This window comes from Rhinolophus ferrumequinum, chromosome 11 (genome assembly GCF_004115265.2).
Source record: "Rhinolophus ferrumequinum isolate MPI-CBG mRhiFer1 chromosome 11, mRhiFer1_v1.p, whole genome shotgun sequence".
NCBI lineage: Eukaryota > Metazoa > Chordata > Mammalia > Chiroptera > Rhinolophidae > Rhinolophus > Rhinolophus ferrumequinum.
The window spans coordinates 51,890,811-51,914,233 of NC_046294.1; the positions used below are offsets into that span (position 1 = coordinate 51,890,811).

The 23,423-nt window shown below is 39.0% G+C and overlaps 1 protein-coding gene and 1 pseudogene across 2 annotated transcripts; both read right to left on the bottom strand.

Annotated features, from left to right (window-relative positions):
- Nucleotides 1-652: 652 nt before the first annotated feature.
- CLNS1A (chloride nucleotide-sensitive channel 1A) lies at nt 653-21,518 on the bottom strand. Of its 2 annotated transcripts, none has more exons than XM_033120381.1 (7): nt 21,311-21,518; nt 14,823-14,959; nt 10,437-10,541; nt 9,661-9,768; nt 8,384-8,494; nt 4,662-4,752; nt 653-1,229 (listed from the first exon to the last, which is right to left on the bottom strand). In XM_033120381.1, the coding sequence occupies exons 1-6, from the start codon at nt 21,433-21,435 to the stop codon at nt 4,685-4,687; spliced, it is 654 nt and encodes a 217-aa protein (XP_032976272.1). In that variant the 5' UTR covers nt 21,436-21,518; the 3' UTR covers nt 653-1,229; nt 4,662-4,684. The 2 variants fall into 2 exon arrangements, with proteins under 2 accessions (XP_032976272.1, XP_032976271.1); XM_033120380.1 differs by having other exon boundaries at nt 8,384-8,557.
- Nucleotides 17,912-18,486, bottom strand: LOC117030341 (40S ribosomal protein S8-like; annotated as a pseudogene).
- Nucleotides 21,519-23,423: the final 1,905 nt, after the last annotated feature.

Sequence of the window (23,423 nt, forward strand, 5' to 3'; positions counted from 1 at the left end):
CAGAAAAAGAAAAATTAAATTATTTCTTTTCTGTCTACCATGCAGGATGAGGGAAAACAAGTAAATGTGCTGAAAAGAACACTAAGCTTAATGATGACAAACTAAAGTTAATTAGCCAAGTGATTCTGAATAGCTTCTCTAATCTTATTTTTAAGGTTATATAATGGTACTGAAAGTTCAAGAATAAATCTGTAAATACAAACTGAAAATTGAGTTGGTAAGTTATTATAAGAAATTATTCCTGATCCAAGTAGAAGAAACAGAAATCCCTTGAAATGTATTAGATCTCTGCCAGAAGCTCTAACTATGTATTTTCTTACTCATTTAATGTTTATATTATCAACAGAAGTCAAACAAAAATAAGACCAACAAGATTCTCATTTTTTGCCAGCATTAATTTAAAAAAAAAACAAACATTTCTCATTAATGGTTTTAGTCAAGAATGAGAGTTCAATAATATAGAAAACCTAGATTTATTTGTTAAGCTATTATAAAGACGAAACAATTACCATGTGAAGTACTTTGAGGACTTCATCCCAATTTCACTTGCTCTATTACAGAAACTGACCTAAGAGGCAGGAAATTACAGGATAACCTAAGAGATTATAACAAAACAAAGTGGTGGAACATGGAGAAAGGAGCAGTAGCTAGTCCTGTGTTAGTGGTAGTACGTTGGGCTGGGATGTTTCCAAAGAGACTGCCTAGAGATGCCTGAATGAATTAATCTGGGTCCCAAATTGAGTAAAAAGATCCTTACCCCAGTGGAGAAAGAGCAGAGGCCAAGATTTCTCTGAGATCTGTCTCTCTTGTTAAAAGAAGAGGGTATCCTGAGGCCCTAAAGGGGTAGCTCTTAGATTCAGCCTGTCCCATCCAGTTGACCTAAACCTCCATGTACTCCATGTTACCTGTGTATTTTCACCATATAGCCCTGCTGGGTTATGGAAGGTGCATACCCTGAAGGCAAGAATTGCAGGCCTACTCAGAGGGTACCTAGACACAGGAAGTTTGGGAGTAAATGATAAACTACAAATACCCTCTTGGTTAAGTTAATTCACCTTTGTTAATAAAGGTCATAGTTTCTTCTGCTGATGACAACGTTTTGTCTCCGTATAGTCTATCTCAAGAAAGAACTGGTTCAGGTAAGTTTTGGAGAAGGAAAAATGCTTTCATCAACACCCACTCCACAGAGGAAAAGGCACCAAGTTCTCTCCTACAATTATGAGCAGAATCTGAAAAACAAAAAGTTTACAGCGTTTATAGTATCAATTATTTATTTCATACCTAGTCAAGAGTTCCAGGGGACTTAGATATATTATATGTCAGTCTTTGCAACAATCCTGACTGGTAGTGATCATCCCATTTTTCAGATGAGGAAACTAAGGATTAGAGAAGTTATATGCCTTGTCCAAGGACACAGAGCCGGGACGCGGCAAAGCTGTGATTCCACCATTCATGTGCCTGTTCCTTCAGGCCACCTCATGCGTTGAGAGGTCCTAGTTCTGTTATCTTGAAATTCTTAATCGTTACATAAACACTCTAATTATTCCTTCTTCAGTCCTTGAAGGCAAATACAATTTCAAATGATTAAAATTTTATAGACATTACAGACACTGTTTGGAATTCAGGTCAATTATCCAGATGAATTTGCATAAACTTTATGAATAAAATATCTGTCCATTCCAGCTGTAGCATAAAATGAATAGAAAACAAATCATCAGCTCATTAGAAAGTTTGTAGCTATCTTATGGTTATTTCACCAGAAAATTACATTACAAAAAATCTTGGAATTATCGCCAGGGAACTTCAGTAACATCCCATTTGTGTAATCTTTAGTGACTGACAAAATGAGTTTCTCATAATCCTTATTAATGGAGTGGTTAGTGTTCTCTGAATAGTCTATTTTTAAAGAAGTAATGTGTGAAATCTGGAAGATCAAAAAAATCTATTTTCCAGTTTCAATAAAAGATACTAAACAAGCATCAATGAACTGATAAAAACCAACATGCTATAAAGAACATGATAAATAAAATGTGAGAAATAAGAGAAGACTTAAGTTTGTACCAAAAGATTTCCCATGACATACAACAGTGAAGTATTAGCATCTGGAACTGTCAGATCTGAAAATTAAAGTTAACAGAGCTTTATAAACAAATATAAACAATATAAACAAATATTAGGTTGATGCAAAAGTAACTGCTGTTTAAAAGGTTAAAAATAATTGCAAAAGCTGCAATTTTGCACCAATCTAATAATTTTTTAGCTGAGACTGCAAAGGAGACATTGGTGATTTTAGACTATACGGCTACCAATGACAGAAGTAAATGTTGTGGAAATTAGAATTAAGTATTCAAAAAAAGATGTAAGTCACAGAACTCTAAAAAAGATTATTTCTGATAGTTCCACAGGCAGTACCTCAGGCAAAAGCAGAGATCCATTATCACAATTCATGGTTAGTATAAAAAACAATGTTATAGTGGCGCAGAGCAATGGCGGCGACACCACCACAGCCAGTCCTGCTTCCACAGCTCCCTCCCCTTTGCCGTACAAATGGAACATCTACAAAATTTGCTACACGAAGGGCATAAAGCAAGTTAGCAAACTGTAAAGATTGAAATAACACAGAGTATGTACTCTGACCATTGTGAAATTAAGCTAAAAAGCAATAAATAAATTGGGAATTGTTATGTTTTGAAATTATGAAATGCAATTTCAAATAACCTATGGGTCAAAGAAGAAATAAAAATGTAAATTATGAAATATTTTGAATTGAGCTTTAATGAAATTATGACATATCTGAATATGTGGGGTGCAAAATTCCAGCAGGCCATTTTTTGGATTAGAAATTGACAAGCTGATTTAAAAATTTACATGGAAAAAAGAGGACTTAGAACAGCTGAAAAACAACTTTGAAAAAGAACAAACTTGAAGGACTCACACTACCTGCTTTTGAGACTTACTATAAAGTACAATCATCAAAAAAGTGTGGTTTTGGGGCCGGCCTGGTGGCTCAGGCGGTTAGAGCTCCATGCTCCTAACTCCGAAGGCTGCCGGTTCGATTCCCACAGGGGCCAGTGGGCTCTCAACCACAAGGTTGTCAGTTCAATTCCTCGAGTCCCGTAAGGGATGGTGGGCAGTGCCCCCTGCAACTAAGATTGAACACGGCACCTTGAGCTGAGCTGCTGCTGAGCTCCCGGATGGCTCAGTTGGTTGGAGTGCGTCCTCTCAACCACAAGGTTGCCAGTTTGATTCCTCGACTCCCACAAGAGATGGTGGGCAGCGCCCCCTGCAGCTAGAAATGGCAACTGGACCTGGAGCTGAGCTGCGCCCTCCACAACTAAGACTGAAAGGACAACTACTTGAAGCTCAACGGCACCCTCCACAACTAAGATTGAAAGGACAACAACTTGACTTGGAAAAAAGGCCTGGAAGTACACACTGTTCCCCAATAAAGTCCTGTTCTCCTTCCCCAATAAAATCTTTAAAAATAACTAACAAACAAAAAAAACAATGTTATATTCATAATGGCAATAATTTAGAAGGTAAATGGAACTTAGAATAACAAGGGATCTCACAACCTAATTGGATGTCTGACAGTGGTAGAAGAGTCAGGCAAAATATATGAATCTTGCCATGCTATTGCTATTTGCTTCAATAAAGGACCTCGGTATACACAGCATCTCAAAGACTGGAAGACAGCTAGTATTCAAGAAACTGCTATGAGGTAAGAGGTAGCAGGGCATTATAGAAGAGAGAGAGGGCTAGCAATTTTACATCTTATAAATAATGGCTCCTAGGATTACTAGTCTTAGCTCTGTATGATATGAACTAGTTACATGACCTTTAGTTATTATCTAACATACAGCTAAGATACTCAAGCTGGCAAAGGACAATTTATGTCTCAGAGTAACATGGAGTAAACAGCCAGGGACAAACTGCAGGCGAAGCCCACGAGAAAGTCGAGGAAAGAACACTGACAGTGAGCGCTTACCTCAGTCAAGAAAAGGACATAAAAAGTAACTTGGGGAATGCCAGCTTTTGGACAACTGTCCATGGACTTGCTACGGTTCGGCAAACCAGCCTTGAACACTAAGTGCCCAGGACCTGGGTCCACCCTTATCTTCAGGAGGGAAACCGATACCAGATTATGATTAAAGGCTTAAACTCAGTTTGGAATTATTTCTAATTCCTCCCGAATTTAAATAGCAGTGAGTTGTAGCAAATCTCTGCTTTGTGTTTTTTAATGAACGTGTTAAGGTTTCAAACGTCACAAGTGGGAAGAGGTGATGCAAGAGCAGACAAGGACATGACCTCAGTCTTGCCACCTGAGCCAGCCAGGGAGAGCTCCGCTTCTGAATAAAGGGGCTGACGCCATTCTCCCCAGTTCACTGAGGACGGGGGCGTCTCATTCTCCATGTACTCTGTGCCTGGTGTGGGGTAAGAGCTCAGCAAATGTTAATTAACCTGAACATCACCATGTTTGCAGACCTCGATTTCTTAAGAGGAAAAAAAAAAAAAACACCACATAATTTTCAATAATTTCAGAAATGAATAACTAACATTTTTTTCAAACTGCTCATTTTATAGAGGGCTCCTGAATTATGAAAATAATTATAGGAGATGATTTTCATGCTTGATGACAAGGGAAAAAATAAACGACTTACCGCAAAGCAGCATGCAATCATTTTCAGTGATCCACATCTGCATCCTCAAACTGCCCGGCAACTGTTGGTGTCGCATCCACCTCCATCCCATCTGAAGGAAAAATCGAACCGCTGAGCAATAGTCTACAGAGCGCGTCAGGCAGGCAGGCAGCTTACATTTCCAACAGAAGGAAGCTGGTGCCCTCTGTTGGTAAGAGTTACTATTTCTTTCTTTTGAAAATTCAAGTTATCAAGGAACAAATTGAGAAAGAAAAAAAGCCACCTGTAGATGTAGGCCAAGTTAAAATTAGTGTCTGCATTTAACGTTTACTTTGTAAATTCTCAACCTCAACACTAAAAGAACACTAGGTAGGAACTTTCAAACGCAGCAAGCATCAATTGTTTACTCCTCCCAGACCTATGCCATGAATCTCTGTGCAACTTTTTTTTTTTAAGGAATCAATACCCTATCCTCACAAAACTTTATGACATAGTTCAGGAGAAAAGACAAAATAAATAGAGCGAGGTTCCTGCTTTTCCTGTTTATCTCATCTCATTTAAATTAGGGGAGGCACTGTACAAGAAAAGTCCTCTGGAAAGAACTTTCTACAGCTGCTTTCTCCACCTCTTCACTTCCCATTCACCCTTCAACTCTCCAGCCAACCACAAACTGGCTTCTGCCTCCAGACCCTGGCCAGCCCACCACCTGGACCTCCATCAGTGCATGCAAATGTAACACATATAAAATTTACTCATCATCTTTCCACATAGAAAATGCTTCTCTTTCCAGTCTTGCTAAAGCATACCTCTTACCTGCCCAATCCAGAAACCTTCACCAAGTCTCTAATTTCTGTTGCTTCTATCTTTCAAATATCTTTCAAATCTGTTAAGCCATTTGACATTCACTGCCACTACTGAATTTAGGTCACGATCTCTCATCTAATTTAAAATTTAAGTTACACAACAGGGTTTCTCTCCTTTTCTCCAGTATTTCCCTTTGCAATTAATATTCCGTATCAGAGCCAGTCATCTTCTGAAACACTAATCAAACTAAAATTTTTCAATGGCTTCCCACTGACCTAAACATAAAGTTGCGATTCTTTAACACAGCTTTCAAGTGTGTTTAAAATTCTGTCGTTCACAATCCACCTTTATCTGCTGCTGTAACCACTCCTCAGAGTTCCAAACATAATGAACAACTTTCAGTTCCCAACGCTGAGTGGTCTCTTGAACCTTCACACATGGCTGACCCCTTTACCTGCCTCTCTTCCCACCCTGTATGCAAACCCCTTTCACCCAGATCACTTTTATTCATCTTTCAGATCTTGGCTTAGATGTCACTTTCTCCATGAAGCCTGAGTCTCTCCCTGACTGTCCAGGCTGGGTGAAGGGCCCCGTCTCTCATTCCACAGCTTCTCAAGCTTCCCCTGTATCTCTGTACCACAATGTACTGTAACTGCCTAATAAGTTATTTTTCTCTCCATTAGAATGCCACTGATACGAAGACAGTAACCACGTCTCTCGTGAGTACTGCTGCACACTAGCACACTAGTTCAATAAACATTTCGTTACATAAATAAGCACATGAAACACTGAAATGCCACTAGTAGACAGTGTGTTTAAATGGCAAAAAGATTGAAATTTACTAGGACAGATCTCAGGTGTTCTTACCACACACACACACGCAAAAGGGAGTATGTGAGAGAAGGAATTTAATTAGCTCGACTATTGTCATTTCACTACATATGTATATCAAAGACATCATGTTTCATACCTTAAATATACACAATTTTAATTTAAATCAAATTTAAGAAAAGAAAATGCACAGGTCAAACTAACGAAGTAAATAAATGACAAAAAGGACTTTAGAAGATGGGAAATGGTATAGGCTGAAGAAGTTTTATATATAGGCAACTCTGAATATGCGAATGAGGCTTAGGAATAAAAGCCCAAAAAACTCACTTTAGCAAAGTGTTTGAGACTTTAAGTCATTTGCTACAAAGCATTAAATAAGAAATTTTACAAATTAAAAAAAAAAATCCTTCAGTGATGAAAAGCTTTTCAATTGTCAAGGGCACTTTCCAATCAATCACTAATAAAACAAGTAACATCTTGAATTCTTTCAGCTGAGAGTTTGTAGAGCACTAGAAATCATCTGAGCCATTTCACCCTAAAGCCTGTGCTAGAGACTCACCGGCTAGGGCTTAAAATGGAGAAGAGACATAGGAATAATTGTGTGACCCAAGGCCCAAACTTTTCCTAATTAAAATATCCCGGAACTTCCGGGCCCCCAGGTCAACGTGCTCTGTGCATGGAGATGTTGATCACAGCATCATGAGAGAAACTTAAATGTACTATTAAAAGAACACCGATGGCAAGCCTCTTTATGAATATTCTACGTCATTAAAAATAATAAGTGGTAAGAGTCTATAACAACATAAAATATTAACATATATTAAACACATGTAACATGGAAGAAGTGCTTGTAACAGTGCTTGGTATATTATTTTTACATATTAGCCTATTTATTTAATCTCTTACCACTTATTAGCTATTTGACATGAAGCACGTTATGTGACCTTTGTGTGTCTTAGTTTCTTCATCTCTCATATGGGGATCGTAACAGCATCTACCACAGAGGGTTCTTAGATTAAATGAGTCAGTATGTGTAATGTGCTTACATCAAGGGCTGGCACATAGAGCACTACGTCCATGTCTTATTGAGGGTATTGGGGGTTAGTGGGAGGGTAGTGGGAACAAGACTGGAGACATTTGGGGCAAAGACAGGGTTTTCTCTTCAGAGTCAGAGTGAGGAGTTTGAACTTCATATGGTGATTCATATCAAGCAACCACCGAGGAGACATCCTTCCATAGGGGTGACACAGTGTTCTCAGAAGATTAAAATGGTACAGTGAGCTGGACAAAGGGATCACTGAGGCAAAAAATGTACTCCTGTAATTCAAGTGTGGGAAGAAAAGGGGCTAGGTTTAGAGGACAGGAGTAGTAACAGCAAGGGGACCTACGAGTTATTTAAAGGAAAAATCCAGGGACCTCAGTACTGGACCGGGTAAGGGAATAAATGGTAAAGGATGAATCAACAGTACCACAAGAATCTAACTGACACAGGATACTTAGAAAAGGGAACCAGTCTAACAGGGAAAATATTTCCAAAGAAGCTTACAAATATGAGACAACTAAAACATAAACATTTAAAGCCACTTGTTTAAGGCTCAGATGTTTGTCACTAAAAGAGAATCCAAGTGTCTTGAATGCTACCCAGCACTGACTTCATCCATTGACTATCCTAGTTTTGCATATAATCATATAGGAATTCATTTTAAAAATGAAAATAGCAGTATCAATGTGTGCATACACACATATATACACATAAGCAAACAAACAAAAAGACTGGAAAATATGCAACAGAAAATAGATGTTTCTCAATTAGAATTATACCTGATTTTTCATTTCTTTTATACGGCCTGTGTCCATATAAAAAATGTCCATTTAAAAAATGTGTGACTGTGAACACAGACTATTTTTTTAGCTAGGAAAGCAAATTAACAAAAATTTACATGAGAATTTCCATTCTATGTAATTCTACATTTGCTTCCTACACTATAGAATTTTGAGATTTCTCTGTTAGAATTTCCAAAAGAACCTCTACATGTCTCTCCACAACTTCCCTTGTTGCCTAAGTGACCATCTGACCATTCACACTGAAGAGAAAGAAGGATACTCACCTTCATAATCTCTTACTGAGTCTTCTGTCCGGACTCCAGCCATGTTATACTGGCTGCTCACAGACTGAGAAAGCATTCCTTCTAATCTCTCCAATGTGGCCTGGCCTTCTGCTGTTAAATGGGATAATCCTTCTTCATAGGTGTAAAATGTAGGAATGTCCCCCTGCCCTTGTTCTAAACAAATAAAAAGCTTTTAAGCTCTTAGAAAACAATTAGAAAAAAACTGGATACGCAATAATGCATTTACTGAAGATAAGGTACAATGAAAAAGGCTTTCAGGAAAATACTTTTCAACAAGAAAATACTTTTCAACATTCATTTAACCCACATACACAGGCCATCTGCTGGAGACACAGCTACAAAGAAAACGTCCCTACCCTCTAGGATGAGAAGGGATTTCGAAGAGATAATGAGCCAGTAAACAATTCCCAAAGAATCAAATGTCCAGGGACTAGAAGGAAATCAGGGAGTTTTATATTATCACAACGTGGGAATTTTACAGGTGAGTGCAAATTCATTTGGTATTAATTTGTTCTGAAGGTTTGTTCCTGATTAAAATACATGTTCCTGTTTTAAAAATCAGAAATTCTGGATATGCAAAAAACATTAAATCAGAATCATCCAAAAATCTCAGTGAAGACGAGAATGTTTTCAGATATACAACGGAGAATGCCAGAAATGAGTTTGCATCAGGCCACGAAGTGGGTACAGATGGCAGAAAGGGCTCTGGACAGCCAGACTGTTTGGGACCACGGGGATAAAGGAAAGAGAACAGCAGGCACCTCAAGACTCTACCCGGCTAGTGACTGCGTTCTGGTCTGGGGAAGCTAGCAGAAATACTCTCAGGTAAATGAAGTATGGCACTGGGAAAAAGAAAGGACTTTGGCGGTGAGCTATTTGAAGGACTATGTTCAATAAAGACGTACATGATACAGGTGATGGAAGGGGAAGACTTGTTCTCTGAGAGCAGCTGCATCAACTTAAAAAGACTCTTCTGACCACCTACTTTCCTATCTACCATTGTCTTTCCTTCCATTTATCTCTACCCATTTTCCCCACCCCCATCATCTCTGGTTTTCACCCTCAAGCTTGGAAAGCCCATAAATGTTTCCAGTTTGGCTTAGATATGAACTGTACCACTCACTTTTATTAATAATCATACTATATGGGTACTTCAGAGGGACACAAAGAACTATAATCACATCCCCTTAGTACAAACAAATGCTTAGAATAAGACACACACAAAAAAAACACTTTATAAAACCCTTTTCACTGACCATGTGCTTCCACATCGTATTCTTCTCCATCGTAATCATCTGAATCTTCGTCGTCAGGGTCGGGATGCAAAGCCTGGCATTCACACATGGCCGTGAACATTGCCTCCACTGAACAAATAAATTAAATTGTAATTAATATTTCTTTCTGGCCAATTTGTGCAAAAAAAAAAAAGTAACTAAACAACCATACTTCAAATAAATGTAATGGGTCAACAAGAGATATATTAGGTCCCAAAATTCACAAAACCTAAATTTGGAATTCTCCAAATTCCAAGGAGACTCAATCTTGAAAAGTACTTGTTGGCAATGGATAAGTCACAAAATAGTGAGTTGATTTTAAGATATTACTGAGATCACTTCACTCCTGGTTGGATTTTCTGAGAAAGAGAGTCGGGGAGTCCTGGTCAGACTACTAAAATCAGAGTAAAGTCCCTAGTGGCTAATGGGTTCTTACTAGTTTTCCTGGCATCTTCCATTTTGGAACTGCCACGACTCCTCTACCTCTAACTGGTGAGATTCAGTCAACGGCATCAAGTCAATAAAAATAATCAGATTCCTCCATTCACAGAACATACCAACTAACAGTGTCCACTACACTCTCACTACATTTATGATCTTTGATATTTATAGGTATCTGGGCCTCAATATTACAGATGCTAAATTGAAGAAAAAGCAGTAGAATGGAGATGATGAGGGTAACGGTGAGTGTGTGTGTGTGGGAATGCGGGAATACTTGGTCCACGAAGGGAAAAGAATCAATTCTATAGCACACTCACATGCTGATTTATCACTAGGCACAAATCTAAATTCAGCAATAGGTTCAACATCATCATCATCACTGTCTTCCTCTTCTTCATCAGCAACAGATTCTTTTGATTCTTCTAGAAAGGGAATAAAAAGAATTTTTTCATCACGTTAATTGTTTTGAAAAAAGAAGCCTAAAAGGATTTTATAAAGGATGCTCACTGATATATCTAAACACTACAATTCAATTTTTACTTCAAATTATAAGGACGTGGTGATTTTAGAGTCTCTGGTCTAGTCACACTGTCTGCACTGAGCCCTAGGGATTCCAACATCCCTCAGGGTCACGGTGGGGGTGGGGAATCCAAAGAGTCGGGCCTCTAACAAGTGTAGTTCCAAGTCATCTGCTTCTTTTGCCTTTCACCTTGAAACAAATGGTACAGCAGCAGTTTGTAAACCATTAATGTAATTCATCGCCAACAATTTACAGATGAGAAACCAAGGCCCATAAAAGTTAACTGACCCAAGAGATAAATTAACAAAGTCTGCAAGACAAAAATACAAACGTTCTATAAAGAGAACACACATATGCTGCTGGTAGAAGTGGAAACTGCTACAACACTCTGGAGATGAGTATATCCTACTACCCAGCAATTCCTCCTCTAAGTACATACTAGGTACTCAAGAAGTTTGTACATAAATGTTTATTGAAGTACTATATGTACCAGAGAAAGTATAAAAAAATAAATGTTGATCAAAAAAAAGACAGATGTATTGTAACCTGGTCATATTATGTTTTATAGACAGACAGCAGTGAAAAATGAACAAATGTGATTTATGTGTATCAAAATACATAGATTAAAAGTATAATTGAGTGAAAAAGGTAGTTGCAGAGTATATATAATACCACTTACATTAGAACTTTAAACACAAAATAAAATCATTACATTGCTCATGGGTATATACATATTCAGTAAAAATCCACAAGCATAAACAAAAGGACACATGCCATCTTTAGGATAATGTTTAACTCCAGAGACAAAGAGTAGGGAATGAAATGAGAAGGGGTACAAAAAGGATTAATCAGTACTGATGTGTACTTTTATTTCTTTAACAGACTAATTATGGAAAATGTTACAATTTATGCTGGATACTGAATAACAGAAAGTTTTTATTACTCTCTGCACTTCTCAATGTTTGATTTCATAATGAAAGAAAGGTCAACAAAATACTTAAATAGACCCCAAAAACTTTAAAACATGTTCAAAACTAATAATCTTAAAAATATAAACTAGATTTTGTTCAGCATAAAGTGACCATAAAAAAATGCTAATTTTCCCAGATGAAGATAAGGTAGAACGGTATATTTATATACTAGTATTCAAAGTGTAAACTGATATAAACTTTCTGGAAAGCAATTTGACAATATATGTTAAGAGTTTTAAAAATGTTTTATTACCTTTAATGTAGCAATTCTACTCACAGGAATCAATTATGGGGGATATCGACTAAATTTTTTTTAACTTTTATCTTTATAAGTCATACAAGCTTACTGTAGAATAATGAAAAAATACAGATAAGCAAAAAGGGAAAATGTTTTAAATAGTCACCATTAACAGTTTTAAATAACAGACTTAATAGGACTTTCCCTGTCCTGTTTGTTATTACATTGTTAAATATACATGTCTTCTTTACGTAAACAAGTAAAATAATACAAAATATTGGATAATTCTAAATAGTTGAATATATTATGGTACTACCAAACTTTTTCAATGTATTTTGAAAACCACAATGGTATCATACTGTAATTATTATTCTGTAACAAAACATCACTTTTTTTTTTTTTCCAAAGGAGGGCGCAGCTCACAGTGGCCCATGCGGGAATCAAACCAGCAACCTTGGTGTTATTACCTAGCACCACGCTCTAACCAACTGAGCTAACCGACCACCTCTGAACATCACTTTTTAAATTAAATAAAAATAATACACGCTCGTATAGCAGTAATTGAGAATCTAGATGGACTCAAAGGAAAAAATCCCTCCCACTCTAGAACAATAAGCTGATGGTTCGATTTAAAGAGGTTTATGGAGGTAAGGCAAAGAGAAAAAAAAATCTGAAGCTTGGAGAATCAGGATGAAATGAACAAAGGCTGGGTGGGCAAATAGGATCCAAGCACGTGTAACTTATGAGAAGAGTGGTTCCAGACAAACAGAACTGGAAAACGATTGAAACAAATATAATCCAGGAGGATTCTACTTTCTAGTAAGATAGAAAAGTCCTATTTATTTTAGTAAGAAAGGGTTAATCATCATCCCATTCATTTCAATTTAAAAACACCTACTCCAAACTCACTGAATCCTTATTTCCTACCGTGTTTCTCCGAAAATAAGACCTAACTGGACAATCAGCTCTAATGCATCTTTTGGAGCAAAAATTAATATAAGACCCAGTCTTATACTATATTATGTAAGACCTGGTCTTATATTATACTAAAATAAGACCGGGACTTATATTAATTTTTGCTTCAAAAGACACATTAGAGTTGATTGCCTGGCTAAGTCTTGTTTTCGGGGAAGCACGGTAGTCTGGGACTCCCAGTATCTGCATTTTTAACAAGAGCCCAGGTGTTTCTAAAGTACAGCCAAGTTTAAGAACTAAAGACTACTACAATCCCCTAATTTTTCTGGATGAAACTGAGGTGCAGAGAGATGAAAATGACTTGCCCACCAAGTTAGTGACAATCTCCTTATTCAGTGTGCTCTTCCATTCAGCTGGCTTTATTCAAACTCTCTCTCTCTAACCTTATTTTCTGACATAGACCTTTGCCCTGTGCCACTGCTCTACACTATTTATGGGCGTTTCACATCAGCATTTGCAACTGACAAACAAGAGTACGTCGGAAGTATTGCATTTCTGTGAATGAATGATGCTTTACACTGAACATGAACTATAATACTCTTGGTTATGAAATCATAGTTGTATTTACTAAACAGAAAGTTACCTCCTCATTTGAAAGTCTTACTATAACCTAAGGTCAACGGCTTTTACTTTTCCTTACCATCTCTTTCAAACTTCACTACATTTTTATCTATCTTTGGAACCTTTCCAATGGCAAAAGTTTGAAATCTTATAACAAAATTATTTTCAGATAGCTGAATCATTACCACTTAATGAGGCAGGGCTTGCCAAAAGCCCTAAAAATGGAAGTAATTAGTGTCACACTGAATACAAATGGTCATCTTTTATCTGAAACCACATTAAAATCCCAAATTTTAATGTGCAATAGCTCAACAGGCAAACTTATGGGACTATTATAAACTATTTCAAAGAAAAGCAACCCATTATTTTAAAAGCAAAAGTTTACTAAAAGTATAATCAATGTCTTTTCAACCCCCAAGTTCTGTATTTACACAAAAGATGAACATACTAAACTAACAAAATACAGAGTATCAACTGTTTATTTAGTTACACTTACAAAAATCAAACACAAGTTTTTATTTTGTGCCTAACTTGTTTTTCATTTGGAATCCTTTCAACCCATAGTCAACAGCCTAAAAACTGGATTTTTTCTATTTCTTACTCCATCTTTCATTAACTTCACTAGGTTGTTATGAATCTTTATAATTATCTCCAACAGCAAAACCTGGGAATCTTGTATCCTAGTGTTTCCCACCCCCAGCACTACTGACATTTGACTGGATAATTCTTCGTCGTGCGAGGCTGTGCTGTGCTGTGCGTTGTAGGATGTTTGGCAGCCTCCCTGGCCTCTTAACCACTAGATGCCAGGAGGGCTCTTCCCCGCTCCAGTCACAACAATCAAAATGTGATTGCCAAATGTATGGGGAGAGCAATGTCATCCTTCACTGAGAAGAGAACAAAACAAAACAGGTTGTATCCTAAACTCTTGGAAGCACAAAGTATACTGATCCAAGCTTCAAGGGTGCCAAATATCAATTCCTTTACAAAGAGAAAGAAAATAGACAGTTAAAGAAAAAAAAAACTGGAAACATAAATCCATAATAACTGAATAGTTCTAAGTGCAAAGATATAGAAAACAACAGGCAGTTTCCAAAATACTTTATGATGCTGAAATTTTGCTTAATAAACTATTGTCCAAAGTAAGTCAACAGCTGAATATTACATTATGATCAAAGATTGCTTTTTAAAATATAAGATGCTACCACAAGGGCGGCCGGTTGGCTCAGTGGTTGGAGTGCAGTGTTCATAACACCAAGGTCACTGGTTCGATTCCCACATGGGCCAGTGAGCTGCGCCCTCCACAACTAGAGTGAAAACAACGATTTGACTTGGAGCGGATGGGTCCTGGAAAGACACACTCTTCCCCAATATTCCCCAGTAAAAAAAGATGCCACTTAAAAAAAAAAAAGGCAGCTCAAGATTAAATGACCATACATACCTTCAAATTTGGCATTCACCATAACATACAAATGCTCTCGTGGGTAAGCATTTAGGTCCCTGGACACTGCATGCAAACTAATGGTGGGGTATTCCAGTGAGAATCCTAATCCAGAGCCATCTAACCAAGACAGGCGGCTGAAAAACATGTTTTAAGTAGATTATTTCAAGAAATTAAATCCTAATTTAATATGCTAAAGTTTTAAAAGGTTCAGTTTGGACACTTCTATGCATGTGAATAATTTCAAGCTTACTATTTAGAAATATTCCTGAAATACGAAAATTCAGCAGCAGGAATTGAATTGTTATGGCTCTTTTCCTCTGGCTAGAAGTTCAAATAGATTTGAAATGCAGTATTTCTTATTCACACGTGTGTTTCTATGCCTTTTATACTTGGTCTTATCTGGAATGTCCAGGCCCCTTCTTTGCTTTTGCAAATCCTCTTCATCTGGTCCTCCTTGAATCTTGCCTCCAATCACTCCAGTCCATAATGATTTCTTTTTTTTCCAGCTTGCACTTATGCTCAGTAATACATCATTTAGCACTGAGCTCTGTGACAGAGTGTGGACTACTTGACAGGAGAACCTACCATGTTCTTTACTTAACATTCTTCCCAACCACTAACATAGTGGTCAGCAGGTAAGTATGCAATAAATACTTGGGAATCACTGACTGCTCTACTAATCCTACATTACATGACACACACATGAAATGGCTGTAATCACACTTACCGCTAGTCAGAAAATAATTATCACACTGAAAAACTCTATGAAGACTTTCATTTATTCTGCAACTTTAAGAGAAAGCCACAGGTAAATAAGCAAGGTCTAGTTTTCCCTCAAAAGTGCTCAAATACACATATTCCTATTGGTGTAGGAATACATCAAAGGAAACACATCATCAAAATCAGTATGAGTATGTTGAATTCTGAGTAAGGGCTGGCTAATTCCATGTTTCCCCGAAAATAAGACCTAGCCAGACAATCAGCTCTCATGCGTCTTTTGGAGCAAAAATTAATACAAAACCAGGTCTTATATAATATACTACAAGACCGGGTGTAATATAATATAATATAATATAATATAATATAATATAATATAATATAATACAAAACCAAGTCTTATATTAATTTTTGCTCCAAAAGACACATGAGAGCTGATTGTCCGGCTAGGTCTTATTTTTGGGGAAACATGTTTTTTTGGTTAATAAATACTATACTTCACCCATCTGGAACTGCACCACTTAGCAAAGGAAAAAAAGTAGCAAAAATGTCCTTAAGAAACAACAAAAAAATGTTAATGCAATAAAACTTAATGCAATATACTGGTTGCATAGGGCTGGAGGGAAACAGAGTGATTGCTAATCTGTACTGATTTTTTTTGGGGGGGTGATGAAAATATTCTAAAATTGATTGTGGTGATGGTTGTACAACTCTGGAATTATAGTAGCTCAATAAAGCTGTTATTAAAAAAACAAGTTAATACAATCTAGTCCCCGTATCATTCTATTGTCTATACAATTTTAAGAAGCCTGGTTGTCTGATTTCTTTTTTTAAATAGATTGTCTAAATTTTAACCAAGCAAAATTAAATAAAATAGGAGAAGCTAGAACTCCCTTGGGCAGGAACAATGACAGTGCAGTGGTCAGCTCATTCCTACTCAATGTGAGGGGAGGCTGAACTTACACTTCAGTCCCCTTAAAGGAAATCAACGTCTAACAGCACAAGTGGGTAATGTGTGTCCCGCACTCATCAAAAACAAAGGCAGAATTAGTTTGTGGTGAAAATTGTACAACTCTGTAAATATACTATAATGTAATGAATTGTACACTTAAAAAAAGCAAAAGCAAGAAAATATGTACTTGTAAAGATTTTCTTTGAACATGCTTATTTAAAAAAGAAAACCTGGGGGGAGGAGGGTGGTAGATGAGGGTAAAGGGGATCAAATATGTGGTGATGGAAGGAGAACTGACTCTGGGTGGTGAACACACAGTGGGATTTATAGATGATGTAATACAGAAGTGTACACCTGAAATCTATGTAACTTGACTAACAATTGTCACCCCAATAAACTTCAATTAAAAAAAAACAACAACCTGGGAGGCTTAAAATTGATAGATCTTAAGGAGCTTAAAGTGGTATACATTCCAGAAATGATTTTTCAGAAAGACTCATCCCAAGGAAATGTTTTATTGGTCATTAAACTGTACATGCTGTATGTGCCATTCCTGTCCACTGTTTTTATCTTAACGTAGAGATGAAAATAGTGCTCATGTATCATAGGATTGCCAGTCCCTTACTAAAACTATTATTATTTTAAGCAAATAAATTCTTTTTTCTCACCTCAAAAATCCCCTGGCATTACCACAATTCAGAAAGGAGTAATGCAACTTTGGGTGTCCAAAATTTCAAATATCCAGACCCAGAAAACATTTTTTAATGACGCAATTAGGAGGTGGGGAAACTAAAACATAAACACAGACTCAGTGCCTACCAAAGCATGGCCTTTACTTTAAAAAGCACATAATTGCTTGTAGTTCCTCACTGCCGGCAGGACACAAGTGCTGCCTCAGCACATTTCCTATGGAACTCTCATAATCTTATAAATGGACAGGGATTAAATACTCTATACAACGCAATTAAGTGCCACTAAAAGCAACACTTACTTTGATCATTCAGTTCTGATTTTTATTTATTCTCTTTCCATATATTCTAGAAGGAAAATACCCTTCAAACAAAAAAAATCAAAAAACTATATACGAAGTCGCAAAGAAAGCATGAGTCACAAAAGGGAAAAACAAGACTTAGAAAGCCAGTAAACATGCAGAGAATTACCAAAGCTTCTGCACTATGATCAGTGTCCTTCATTCCTGGCGTGGGATGAACAACTGGACAGGCAGGTAAGAGAGGTTTTGAATTTGGGTTGGTTTAATTATTTGGTTTTAATTTTGGAATAAGATATAAAAAGCACTACTTGTAAGTTTAAATTACCTATTTTTAATTTAATTTTTTTTTTGTTTTTTGGTGTTGTTTTTTTTTTTTTTAACACAAAACAAAACACTTTTATTACACGGACTAGGAGGGAGGAGGATTTATCTGCCTTTCCGGGCCTTGATCTCCCGCATTAGAACTCCAGCTCCTTGCCCTCTTGCACAGCCATCTGCTCGGCTACATGCGCCTGGTCCTGACGTGATGCATGCAAGAAGCGTGCCCTGCTGGGACTGCTCCTCTAGAAGACTGCTGGCTTGGGCATTCTTCTTCCTTTCCATTATTTCTTCTCAATGTTCTTTGATCGGTTTTTGTTTGAAATCTCTTCCCCCTCAGGAGTCAGCATGGTGGCCTTCTTGCGGCCGAGGGCCGTGCACAGTGGGACTCGTACCACCGGCAGTAGGCTGTGCTGTCAATGAGCACAATGTACTCCTTTACTAGGGTCTTGGTTGCATTGTTGGATGCACTGTAGAAACACAAATCCTTGTGCAGTGCGTACAACTCTAGGAGACCCAGGAGAAGGCACAGCACTTCTTATCTCCCTGCACTCGGACTGGCGGGGGCTAATCTTAGTGCTGGCAGCGGGGTGTCCCCGCTCTGATTTTCGCTTCTTGTGGAAGAGCTTTCTCTTGCCCCTGCTCTTACGGTGCTTGTGCCAGCTGTCCCGAGAGATGCCCATGGCTCCATGCCAATTGGAAAGAGCTTATTACCTATTTTATTTTAAATAAAATGATCTCTTTTGAATAATGCAAGCCTCTGTTCCCTTCCTTATTTGGATAAAAAGTCAACTTCCTAAGACTGAGAATTCTAAATCATTCAGTATACATCCGAGAAACTATCTACCTAAAACCAAATGAGACCTTGTCTCTCTGCCTAAAATCCTAAAATAGCTTCCCCAAAGCCTAAGACAAGCCAAGCTCATGACCATGGCTCTTTTCTTCTTAGCTTTATTATTTCTCTAATCTTTCTCACTCACGTCCTCAGATGAAGAACTGCTAGACCGGGTGTACTGTGTGTATATGTTTTTTACATATACAGAGGGTGCCAAAAAATGTATACACATTTTAAGAAAACTGTATTAAAATTGTAATACTCAATACATATCAATAACAAAAAATGAATACAAGTCACGTTTGACTTCTGCAATTACAAGAGGTGCTCAAAGTGGTTACCATCAGCGTCCAGACACTTCTGATGACGGCGAACTACTGCTTGAGCAACGTTGACCAAAGTGTCCAGTTGTATACATTTTTCTGGCACCCTGGCATATATCTATATATATGTATAAATATAAGCGCACACATATATATTCTGGCACAACATTGTTTCTCACTCTTAGCCTCTCAGCATCATGTTTCTTCTAATTAAAACAGTTCCCCTTTGCCCCACCGCATTCACCTGGCTGTCAATCTTCATTTGTCACCTCCTCTAGGAAGCCTTCCCAGTTTGAGAGCTTGATTCTATCAAGACTTGGAAATGCTAGGTAGGAAAGAACAAAAAGGGAAAGAGACCAAGAGACCAAGGAGGTGAGGCAATGAGTGAAGAGGGAGGAACCCAAGTGCCCGAGGTGTTGGTAATATCCCGTTCTTTTTTTTTTTTTTTTTTAAATATCCTGTTCTTAACCTGAATGGTGCACATACAGGTGTTGGTTTAATTATAATTCTTTAAACCACAGATCTATAATGTACACTCTTTTTTGTATGTATACTTAACAAAAATATCTTCTTAAAGCAAGGTAAGAGATCTGTTAGTAAAAGGTTGAAATAAAAACATTTTCCACAGATTAGAATTTAGGAGTTTGTACTTCCTGAGTGTGATAACTGTATTATGGTTATACAGGAGAATGCCCTTGTTCTTAGGAGATATATGCTAAAATATTTACAGGTAAAGTAACATATTTGCAACTCTCAAATAGCTCAGAAGAGACAGAAACATGGCAAAATGTTAACAAACAACTGATCAATCTTTGTGAAGGGTCTCTGGGTATTAATGAACAACACATGCAACTTTTCTTTAGGTTTGAAAATTTTCAAAATGAAAAAACAAGTATAGGACCTCCCCTCAAAGGGGTTATGGTATAGAAAAAAGAGCCAATAGACAGAGACGCCACGGAGACAAAAAGGAATTGCGTAGGGGCTAGGAATCTCCGTACTCCACTTCCCACCACTTAAATTGCTCTCTCAAGATCAACAAAGATCTCCTCGTCGATACCCAACAGATGCTTTTCAAATTTTACTTGACTGTTCCTCCCTTTTCTCAAGTCTCTTCTTCCATGATCCACCTCTTAATGTAGATGTGTCCCCAAGGTTCTATGCTTTGCCCTCATCTCTTCTGGGGTATCTAATCGATTCCCGTGAGTAGATGCTAACACTGGTATTAATGATTTCCAAATCTCTATCTGTAATACCCCCCTCTCACACACACACATCTCCAACTAATCCCCACATGTCCAGACCAAACTCATTGTCTGCACCTCCCCCCAAACATGCTTTTCTTCCCATCCATTATCTCCTATCTATGTGACTAGCCAAAAGCCTAAACTTTGCTCAGTATCTAGATTTCTCTCTAAATGAAGGGTTTTTTTGTGGGGTGGTGTGTGTGTGTGTGTGTGTGTGTCCTCTGTGGCAGGCAGAATTTTGGCCCCTATAACCTTCATCCTGTGGTGTCAAGACTGTGAATACTGTATATTACGTGGCAGAAGAAACTTTATGGATGTCATAATTATAAGGTTATTCATCAGTTGACAAACAGTGAGATTATCCTGGATTATCTGTGTGGGTCCAATGTAATCACATGAGCTCTTACATGCTGAGAATTTTCTGTCTGCAGCCCAAAGTGATGCAGCAGAAAGAAAAGTCAGAGTGATTTGAAGGACAATGAGGATTCAACGTGTCACTGTTGGCTTGGTGATGAATGAAACCTCAGTACTACAACCATAATATTTCAGACATGTGTATCCGACTGTGCAAGTGCAAAGTGCTCCAAATAGCCAAATAAAAAGACAATTCCTTCTAGAAATGGAAACGGACGGCAGAAATGGGAACTGAGAGGGGTTGCGGGTGCTCTTCTCGCCACCCGCACCTCCAGAAGACAATCTATAATCCTTAACCAAACTTGCACAACCCTCCACAATCTGCTCTAAACCTACATATCCTACCCAGGGCAACATCTCCCGCGCCTATTAACCGGAAAAGACAAGCGGCCACCTCGATGACTCTAACTCAGGGTCTAGAAACTCAACACCTTAGGACGAGACTTGGAGTCAAGAACAATGCACGCACCAGACCTCCTGTAAACAGGTGAGTACAAAGCATAATCAATAAGAGAACATCGTCTGAAGAAGAGAGTAAGGACGGCTCAGGAGGACAGGGCACGAGAACAATCGAGCCTACCTCCCAGCACAGGTATCGCCGAAGCGACTGAGAGCACGCGCTCCAGCTCCCCGCTACCCGAGGTCGCAGCAGGCGGCGCGCAGGAGCAGCACTCGGGAACAGGGACCCTACCTCTCAGCGATGTAAAGGGTGCCGGTGCCGAGGCCCTTCCCGTTCAGTACAGCCTCGGTGTCTGGCTGCTGCTGCCGGAGCCCCTCAGCTGACCCCGGTGGCGGGAAACTTTTGAGGAAGCTCATTGCAGCAGTGAGCACGCAGACACAGGCCAGGAGGGAGCTGAAGCACAGCAACCCCAACTCGCCGCGTCCCAGCCCGGAAGCGGTGGCAATGACCCCGGAAGAGCAACTTAGTCTGCCCCGGAATTTGAAGGCCATCCACCATAGAGACGAGACGTTCTAGGGCTAGCTTTCGGATGCCTGGGAGGTCTGGCTGTCACGTGACTCTCTTCCCCACTTTCCCTCGCCATTCCTGAGGCTCCCCGCTTCGGTAAGGGAGCGTTCTCCCCCACATCCTACTTTAGGGTCGTCACTGCACGTCCTGTGAGCGAGGAAGCACAAGGAGTAATAAATTCCATTTTTTACAAAAAGGGAAACAGAGGCCTGAGACCTCACTGATCTAAACAGAGGTCAGAGGACTCTTGAGTTTACAGCTCTTACAGTATCACTTGCGCCCGCCTCATCCCGGCCTGTTCACATCACAACTAACAGCCACGCCCCAGACATCAGTCTAGATCCTGACACCGCCCTAGTGCACGAGCCACGTATCCGCGGGCAAAGGAACCCAGAGGTAATTCACTCTGGTGAAGAGCTGGCTACATCTGTAAGGAGATGGGGCGTTGAAGGGAGAGTTCATCCATCAGCTTTGGAGCGTGTGCTCTAGTACTTTTTTAGGCACTTAACAGCAAAGTAATAACAGCAATAAACACTTTAAGTGATCATAATCACTAAGGTAACCGAGTGTCATGTTCACGGCCCTCTTCTAAGCACTTCACGCATATTAGTCATTTCCTCTTTATGACAACCGTTTGAGAAAGTGGCTATTATGGATCCAGTTTTACAAATGACAGGCCTGAGGCGTTAAACTCAAGAGCAAGAGCTTTTAGCCTCGAGAGACCTAGGGGAATCGCGCTAGGCGTCACTTTTCTTGCCTGGGCAATCAGTACGGCCATACCTACGCCGTAGGACTGTTGTGACGGGAGGACGGGACGTGTGGAGCCGTTTTCGTTCTATCCTCTGGGTAGTTAGAGACGTGTTAGATATTTTAATTGGCATTGGTTTGTGGGTAGCGAGAGGAGGAGGAAGTTGTTGCTATAGTATAGGTGAGAGAGTAGCAGTAAGGCTGGAAACAGGGACCAATTCTAGAGCTATTCCAAAGGTAAAATCTTCTGAATCGGGAGATAGATTGGGTGAAAGAAAAGATCAGGATGGATGAAGAACAGAGAGAAGTCAAGAATTATTCCTAAATTCCCAGCCTAAGTGATTGAGTGGATGCAGACTCGTTTCTCCAAGATGGAAAATTCAGGGGAAAGAGTAGGCTTTCAAAGCAGGTAACAAATCCAGTATGGGAAATGGCTAATTTGAGGTTTCCTGTGGGACATCTATATGGGGTTGGCTATTTAGTAAAAGAGCTAATGCTTTGCTCGGAAACAGAATCCCCCAAATAATACGAGGAGAACTTTGGCTAGAATCTGTACAGCTGAAGAGGACAACTGGTCACTACGACAGATTGCTCTCACCCTGCTGTGTTGTCTTACTGATGACAATTTTGGTGTAAGGCCAAGGGCCAAGGGGATGGATTGTGCAGAAAAGAATTATAGTAGGTTTGAGAATGCTTATCCTTTGAAAGGCCTGCTGGTAAGGGTGGCCCTTCACTACTGTCTGGGAACTTTGATTTCCAGAGGTTTTCCACCACCCTATCTGGTTAAGAGTGGCTCAGTGTGCCTGCGTTCTTTGGGCAAACAATGTGGTTTATGCTCAACCCCTGAGGGCCTGAAATTCTGCTCTGCGCCAGGCAAGATGGCACCTGTGGATCAGCTCCCAGTAAAATCCTGGGCTCTGTCTGAGTCTCTAATGAACTTCCCAGGTAGATCACATTTCACACGTCTTGTCTCAACTCATTGCTGGGGGATTTAAGTGCATTTTGTGTCATGCCATTGGGAAAGGAACCTCGGAAGTCTGTGCCTGGTGACCTCTGGAGTTTGCCCATGTGCCATTTCCCTTTGCTGATT

What these genes read in the sequence shown, in the direction of transcription:
- CLNS1A (XM_033120380.1), bottom strand. Translation starts at nt 21,435, where the DNA reads ATGAGCTTCCTCAAAAGTTTCCCGCCACCGGGGTCAGCTGAGGGGCTC. An exon ending in ACCCTTTACATCGCTGAGAG is followed by an intron (nt 14,960 to 21,310) that starts GTAGGGTCCCTG and finishes CATGTTTTTCAG; the next exon opens with CCGCCTGTCTTGGTTAGATG. An exon ending in GCCTAGTGATAAATCAGCAT is followed by an intron (nt 9,769 to 10,436) that starts GTGAGTGTGCTA and finishes TTATTTGTTCAG; the next exon opens with TGGAGGCAATGTTCACGGCC.